The 8,832-nt window shown below is 39.4% G+C and overlaps 1 protein-coding gene across 2 annotated transcripts in view; it reads right to left on the bottom strand.

Annotated features, from left to right (window-relative positions):
- Positions 1–3,222: 3,222 nt before the first annotated feature.
- LOC122553776 (cysteine-rich motor neuron 1 protein-like) overlaps positions 3,223–8,832 on the bottom strand; it is a 239,509-nt gene continuing 233,899 nt past the window's right edge. For both annotated transcript variants that reach the window (XM_043698087.1, XM_043698088.1), the window contains one exon: positions 3,223–5,486. In XM_043698087.1, the coding sequence (XP_043554022.1) occupies positions 5,292–5,486 (195 nt within the window). In that variant the 3' untranslated portion in view covers positions 3,223–5,291. The remainder of the gene's footprint in view (positions 5,487–8,832) is intronic.

Here is an 8,832-nt window from a genome sequence, read left to right as displayed (position 1 = left end):
GAGGTAGGGTGGGACGAGGTGTAATCCAGGTAGCTGTGGGTCGGTGGGTTTGTAGAAAATGTCAGTGTCAAGTCTGTCGTCACTGATGGAGATGGAGAGGTCCAGGAAGGGGAGCCAGGTGTCGGAGATGGTCCAGGTAAATTTAAGGTCAGGGTGGAATGTGTTGGTGAAGTTGATGAATTGCTCAACCTCCTCGCGGGAGCATGAGGTGGCGCCAATGCAGTCATCAATGTAGCGGAGGAAGAGGAGGGGAGTGGTGCCGGTGTATTTACGGAAGATCAACTGCTCTACGTAGCCAACAAAGAGACAGGCATAGCTGGGGCCCATACGTGTGCCCATGGCTACCCCTTTGGTCTGGAGGAAGTGGGAGGATTCAAAGGAGAAATTGTTAAGGGTGAGGACCAGTTCGGCCAAACGAATGAGAGTGTCGGTGGAGGGGTACTGTTGGGAACGTCTGGAGAACCTGTGTGTTACCCTGTGACAGGGAAGTATGTGAATATATAACAACAGTATAGAACACAGGCAATAACAATTTGTTTCTGAATTCAACAGTACTGAAGCTCAGCTTTCAAAACTCTTTAGCTTCCATGTGAGTTTCAGAAAAGAGGTTGTATAATGTATTAGTGATTACGGTTTCACTCCGGGAGTGGCATGTACATTTACTTGCCTGTGGGTAATGATGGTAGTGACTTCAGGGTTCTTTCCATCTCATGCTTAACCAAGAATCTCTCCTAGCGGGGAATCACTCTGATTCACAGGAGATTAAAGAAAGGTATTCTGGGAGCAGCACAAGGCATACCTAAGAATAAGGTGTTAACCTGATGAAACTACAACATAGGACAACTTGCATGCTGAACAAATGAAGACACATTAGACAATACCAGATGATCCTACAACAAATGGATCAGAAGCAGGCTCTATAGTCCTGCCACATCCACTTTTGAATGGTGGTGGACAATTTAATGATGGAGGATGGAGGAGGCAGCTCCAGAAACATTCCCATCCTCAAAGGGTGGTGAGACCAAGACACCACCTAGAAAGAAAGAAACAATAAGACTTGCAAATGTCACATATTCATTCAATTTGTCTTGTATGGTATGCTTCAAAATGGAGCTCTAGTATGGCCAGAACATTCACTTTCAACTGTTGCTGTTCTCTTCGCATTCTCGGCAGAGCGAAAGACAAGGCTGAAGCATGTACAACAATCTTCAGCCAGAAGTGTCAAAGTGATGAATCCATCTCTACCTCCTCCTGAGGTTCCCAGAATCACAGATTCCACTCTCCAAACAATTAAATGCACCCCTCATGATATCAAGAGATGGCTGAAGTTTTTGGATACTGCAACGACTATGGACTCTGACAATATTCTGGTATTAGTACTGAAGAACCGAGGCTCCAGAACTAGCTTTGTCCCGAGTCAAGCTGTTCCAGTACAGCTACAATTCTGATTATGGAAAATTGCCCAGGTACGTCCTGGACACACACAAAAAAAGGACAAATCTAACCCAGCCAATGATCAATCTAGCAAAATTGAGGTGGAAGAGGGGTAAAGCGAACAGACGGTGTAGAGGCCTGGTTCAAAAGTGAAGAAAGAGAAAAAGAGATGTCAAAAGACTGTAAACTAAAGGCATGAAAGGAAAAGAATGGGTCCTGTCCACTTACAGCAAAACAAACAAGACAGAAAGAAGACAAGGCTATAGAACAGAATTAAGAGAAATGGAGAACAGACATCATGTGGTCAGTTTCTGAAGTTATGGAGTTTACTATTGAGACCTAGAAGCTGTTCCTGTAGCTTCATTGGAACAGAAATGTTAGCATGGAAGTTGGTCGCTTTGAGGATGGTCAAAGTTGTTTGATGTGGTCTAAGCATCACTGGACTCTATAGCCCAAATGCCTGACATCAAGCTGGTACTAAAATACGTACATTACATTGCTCATTGGCATGGTAGGCAAACTGCATTTTGGCTTTATGGCAGCATTCGGTTAGAGGAAAATACCACTCATACAGAACAAAGAAAGTCACAGCACAGGAACAGGCCTCTTGGCCCTTCAAGCCTGTGCCGATCCAGATCCTTATCTAAATCTGCCATCTATTTTCCAAGGATCTGTATCCCTCTGCTCCCTACCCATTAATGTATCTGGCTGGATACATCTTAAAGGATGCTGTCGTGCCCACCTCTACCACCTTCGCTGGCACCCACCATCCTCTGCATAAAGAACTTTCCACGGACATCTCCCTTAAACATTTTCCCTCTCATCTTGAACTTGTGACCCCTAGTAATTGAAAATGTTTACTATAATGTCACAGCATGGGACAATTAGCTTCAGCTGGTGCTGAGATGTTTGACACACCTGCCTTTATCTAGGGCCTGTCTTGTCTTAAGTGTCAAGGGCATTTCACAAACGTGAAAAGAGAACCCATCAGAAATATCAAGGGGACTTGTGAAAAGCAACTGTCAACGGAAGCTGTCAAGGCATTCTATATATTCGAACAAGTATATCTGGAATATTCAGAAAAGTGCTTGCTGTTGCATTCAGTCTGTTGACATAAATTCTCTCAACAGTAGCCTTGAAAGAAACAAACCGTGCCCTGGTCCACAGTATGATGATTAGCATCAGTCAGGTTGTAAGTTATCAGGAGAGGTCACGTACATATTTTTCCCACTGCTCCTACACTGCTGAAACCAGTGACACAAGAGCTCAATTCTACAACCTTAAGTTTGTCTTCACTAGCTTTTTTTGCAGAGAATAACAGAGCAGAAAAATAGAAAATGCCAGGGAACTGGAATGTTCTGGAAAAGAAGTGAACTTCTAAGCTGACAATTTGAGTGTAAGGACATTGACCATTTATTTTAACAATCCATTATTGATGGAAAAGTGTTAAAATGTGTTACATGCTTCACAATGCAACATACTTCAAAATATGCCAGATTACATTTAAAATTACATGGTAGCACTAATTTTTCCTCAATATTGTGTATTGGGAAATGTGTATCAAGCACTTGATAACTCTTCAGGCTTTGCTTTTCTGTACTTATAGTGAAGGAGCACATTTTTATCTTGCAGAGCAAGGCAATTGACAATGAAATGTACTTTTCTCACTGTTAAATATCCAGAGGCTAGGGTGAAGCATCTTCTAAACTTGTCAACAAGAGGTGGCAGAAAGGTTTCATTGCAAGTGGTATCTCATAATTGTTCGGAAAACATATTACTGCAGAAGACTTCCAGAACAAAATTTATTGAAATGAGTAAAAGGCTTTTTACTTGTTACATCCCAGCTGCTAGCCATGTGTATTTACAAGGGCTACTACACACTGATGTAAATAAATAAGCAATTTAGATCTCGATGTTTCAATTGCAAAGAGTTAAACAAACAAAAATCCATTAAGAACTTACATAAAAAGTACAGCAAAAGGATTTATAGGTCTTGTTTGAAGGTTATATAAAGAAGACAACAGTATTTTATCTCAGCATAACAGCCAGCAAAACTGCATGACCAAAGAGTTCTGCCACATCATCTCAACTTATTGGACTGCTGATAACAGTAACAATTAGAAGTAAACAGAATCCTTAAGCCCTCTGCTATTCTTCTATACAGATTCTACTTAGATTAATAAATTAAGCTATTTGAAAAAATAAATTAAGAAACTCTCCTCCCTTTTGCTCAATTATCCGCAAACTAAGTATCTACAAAAATACTTGAAACTTCTTACAACTTAAAGGAATTCATACGCTCACAGCCTGGTATCAATAGGGCTACTCTTAAAATCCTTAATGTTATTAGTAACATTGACTACAAAGTGCCATAGCTTACCAACATAATCCCTGCATTTCACTTTGAACTGCTAAAGTCGTTTTGACAATTCATCCTTGCTTGACACTTCAAAATAATACTAAAATTTTATTCTCAATCTTGGACATCTCGCACCCTGTAATTGGGTTCAGCCTGAATTTTAAGCCAGGTATAGCTTGAACAGCTTAGGGAGGTACATCCTCTTCATCATTCAATTACATTGAATTCTTTTCTACCTCCTTCCCACCCTCTCATCCTAATCACCATGCCGTGAAAATATTTTAGCACTGTTCTTCACTTTATGGGTCCTCTATCCTAGCGGCTGTGCAAGCAGGGTATCATTCTACCTCAGGAATTAGATAACATATTTCACTTAAAGTTGATAATAATATGTTTTCATGTTGGCTTTTCCTGCATTTGGCATTTATACTGAGCTCTGTTTTAGCCACACTCAGCTACAGTTTCTCAGTTCAATTCTGTTTTTTTTAAAAACTGGAATGACAAACTGCCCACAAACAAAAATTGTGGGTACATTCAATACAATGAAATATACAGAGTACAGGTGTAGGATTTGACACAACATTTAAATCACTGCCATAGCAAATGTTAACAGCAATATTAATAATACTACAGTTAAATATATCTTTCTGTCGTGATAATGCTTTAGGAGCAAAACCAGATTATTCTGCTACCATTCACTTCCTCTTTCATCAATTTGTACAACTAACTATGACCTTCAGATGATGAGAAATTCTATTTCACAAAACTTACTGAAGATATCATCTTTAACCTATGTAAATCCAGAAGGATGAATAAAAGGACTCACTCTATTCCAGAATGATTTTTGATTCCCGAGTCATTTGTTTTGCTAATTTCGAACTGAAAGTTTTACAAGGAAAGAATGTTTATAGGTGTCTCCTTCGCAAGGATAATTACTACTACTTCCCCTATTAGTCATTTAGCTTAGGATATTAATGTATATTTTCCATTATCACCTCCAATCTAAACAAAACATACCAATTTCAAACAAAATTTCTTCCAGAGTTTGAAAATGCTATTTTGATAACATTGGGGGTAATGTAAATGAAGGCATTACTAGATTAAACTCTCCCAGAATAAAATTGATACAATAAATGACCATAAGACATTCCCTCATGCTATCGCAATCTGCCTTTTCCCAGATTCTACCCCAGGATACAGAGTGACTGAAGAGTTTGGTATTTGTTTGCTGTCTTTGTCAGTGTTTTTTTTTTCCTTTTGGCAAGTTTCTCTTAATTCTTTTGGGCATTTTAAATGAACAGGAAAGTCAATAAAGACATATGGTTTTCAAAAGTAATTGTTATTTTCCAAGTACCTGAATCATACACAAATAACAAGCTGGAATCATTAACTTATAAAATAATGGAAACCAGAAGAAGCAAGGCTCCTGAACGGAGCACAATCTCTGAATTACTGCCAAGACTCCATCAGCTCATAAGCCAATTTTTTTTTCATGTTTCTATCCAAGCAGTTTGTTTTGCTGGCTGTTGCTTTGTTTTTCAGCACGCACACTGTATTTCTCATTGCTCTGAGAATCTGTTTCTGTCATTAGATCCATTCTGCAGCAGTTGTTAACACTGTGCATTTTGTTTCCATGCGCAGAGTCCATGTACACCACAGTTTGTCTGTCAACTGGATTTTTCAAAAACTGCGTCTGTGATTAAAAACAGAGGTTAACAGTCACCTTTATGAAAACATTCTTCGGCCAGTATGAAACAATTCAGCCTGGGACAACTAACTGTACAGGGGCTAAGATTTTATACCTCAGAGAGTTTTGCTTTTAAAAATGAGGTCACTAAACAATTGTGATCTATCTCTAGTTAAGCACACAGTTACAATATGAACAATAGTGATAAGTGAGGTTTGTAAATATCAGTACACAAAGCATAATTTTGTCTGTTTTTTAAAACTTCGGGTGGTGCAAAACCATTTATGATAGGCAAGGTTTGTCCAAAAGCCCTGCTAGTCTTGATTTGAACAAAGAACAATACAGCGCAGGAACAGGCCATTCAGCCCTCCAAGCCTGTGATGACACATATTGCCCTTCCATATTAAACTGTTTCCGCTTACAGGATCCGTATCCCTTGATTCCTTTCCTATTCATGTATCCTTGAATGCTACTATTGTGTTTGCTTCCATCACCTCCTTTGGCAGTGTATTCCAGACACTCAACACCCATTGTGTGAAAAACCTGCCTCACACATCTCTTTTAAACTCTCCAACCCCAACCCCAAACCCCCACCCCCTGCTATCCCTGCAGTTTGAACCTCTGTCAGTTTGTAATTGACCCCTCCACCCTGGGGAGGAGCTTCATATTTTGCACTCTATCCAAGCTGTTCACAATCTGATAAACTTCTATCAGGTCGCCCTACCCTCAATCTCCTGCGGTCCACTGTAAATAAACCCAGTCTGTCCAACCTTTCTTCATAGCCAACATCCCCCATACCAGGCATACCCTTTTACGGGTTTGTGGTGGGTTCATGTGGCAAATGGTTTATCACAAATTACAATTGATGTGAGATCTTGGAATTAAAAACTTTAAGACATTTTATGTACCGTCTCCAAAGCATCCATATCCTTTTGCTAATGTGGTGACGCGAACTGTATGCAATAGTTTGGACGATACACTGCTTACTTGGCTGTGTAAATTTCAATATACTGCCTATAATACAATTCTGGAATACATATTCTATACGTTAAAACTTGCATGTGCATCAGTGTCTGAACAATGTAACTATGAATCTCATTTCTGACATGAAGCTGCCCAACCGTCCCTGGCTTTAGAGGGAAGCTTCTGTGAAAATGCGTTGGGTCATTTAGGCTTCAGCTGAATGACAAAAATCAAACTTCTGCCTCACTATGAATGTGACACTCAGGATGCAACTGCAATAATAGTCAAAGTTTGCTTTTATTTTGCACTTGCTGCTGGATGTTGAGGAAATGCTGCAGGCACTTCTGCTTTACCTATAGTTGCTTTCAAGAGCATAAAGGCAAGTGATACTCAAATGACACTGAGGATGTTTTTCCAGCAGTGCAGCAAAAAATCCACAAATATCAAAAGGGTACAGGGCCCCTACTCCAGAGACTTGAACACAAACCAGGCTGACATCACACAGCAGTGTTTACAAAGGTTCTGACTTTTGGGACAGCAAGTTAACTTGAGGTGCCATCTTCCTTCTCCAGTAGATGTACACACGGTACTTTCTGGAGAGGCCCTGGATAGTTCCCCTAGTGTCCTGGACCAACGTTTCTCTCTCAATGAGACTGAGAGATATATTCCTCATTCTGTTGTCTCATTGATGTTTTGTAGTCATACTGTGCTCAAATTGGCTGTGCATCACATCAATAACTACTTCACAAGTATTTAACTTTATGTAAAACAAAACGATGACCTGAGACCAGTTGCTCTATATGGAAATATTTTTTAAAAAAGTTTCCTTAAATGTTTAAAGAAAATGAAGTTTATAAAAGTGAGGCCCAATAGGAAGTGAATCTGGAGAATAGATAAGGAAAATAAAGAGAGGGCAGATGAGTTGAAGGTTATTTTGTCTTCATGACAAAGATACAAGAAATATCACATAAACACCTATAAGTCATGAACTAGAAGGGAGGAAAGAACTCAAGAAGATTACAATTATCTGGGAAGTGGTACTGAGTAAATTGTTGGAACTGTGGGTTGACATGTGCTAGGGTCCTAATAGACTTCATACAAAGGTCTTGAAAGTAATGGCTAGTGAGATAGTTGCTGCATTGGCTTTAAATTTCTATATCTGCCTTGATTTAGGCAAGGTCCCATTATATTGGAAAATACCAACTGCAATTCCTATACTCAAACAGAGTGTGTCTAGAAAGCAGGAAACTCCAAGTCAGTCAGCTTAACATCTGTCACAGGATAAATGTTATTAGCTATTATTACAGAACTTACAGCAGGGCACTTACATAAGTTCAAGGTGATCAGGTAGAGTCAACATAGTAACGTTATGCATTATCCACTACCCCTCATGCTGTCGGGGTTCATATATACTCCTTCCTACAATATTACTTTTTATTATCTATAATACACTTATGTGATACTTCATCAAATGACAACTGGAAATCTAAATGCAGAATATCCACTGGTTCCCCTTTATCTGCAACACATTACTTCCTCAAAAGACTCCAACAGATCGATTAAACATGATTTGCCTTTCACATTACTAACACGATAGGTGTGGAGATGCTATTTTCTTTTCTGAATAAAAATCAGTGACTCCTATTTAAGACAAAGATGAGGTGATTTTGTTTTCCTCTGTCAGAGGGTGGAGTACCTTCAAAGTCTATTTCTGAAAGGTTAGAAGTCAAGTTTTTGAATATTTTTAAGGCAGAGGTTGCTAGATTCTCAGTAATGGGACAGCGTGTTAAAATTTACCAAGGAATGTGGATTTGAGGTTATAATCAGATCAGCCATTAACTCGTTTGGCTGGTGGAGCAGACATGAGGGGGCCAACTGAGCTACCCCTGGATCCTTGATCACATATTCACAGTTATTATCTGACCACATGTCATTTCAACTCATGAAGCTATTCAATAAATAAAAATCAGTCTGAGCTGAAATGAACATGTCATCGAAACAACTGAATCCATACATTCAGATCTATTTTATGTACACCTTTTGTGGAAGATTCACATATTCAATGAAAGACTCATGTGCAGATTATCCTGCTTGAAAAGACAGTTTAGTCAGGGGAGAAAATTGCCAAGACTGCAAATGTTCATGTCTATGTTCAGAAAAATTGGAGGTGTAGTGGACAGCGAAGAAGGTTACCTCAGATTACAACAGGATCTGCACCAGATGGGCCAATGGGCTGAGAAGTGGCAGATGGAGTTTAATTCAGATAAATGCGAGGTGCTGCATTTTGGGAAAGCAAATCTTAGCAGGACTTATACACTTAATGGTAAGGTCCTAGGGAGTGTTGCTGAACAAAGACACCTTGGAGTGCAGGTTCATAGCTCCTTGAAAG

Source organism: Chiloscyllium plagiosum, chromosome 10, assembly GCF_004010195.1.
Source record: "Chiloscyllium plagiosum isolate BGI_BamShark_2017 chromosome 10, ASM401019v2, whole genome shotgun sequence".
Classification (NCBI taxonomy): domain Eukaryota; kingdom Metazoa; phylum Chordata; class Chondrichthyes; order Orectolobiformes; family Hemiscylliidae; genus Chiloscyllium; species Chiloscyllium plagiosum.
This window is presented reverse-complemented; position numbering and strand designations above follow the sequence as displayed.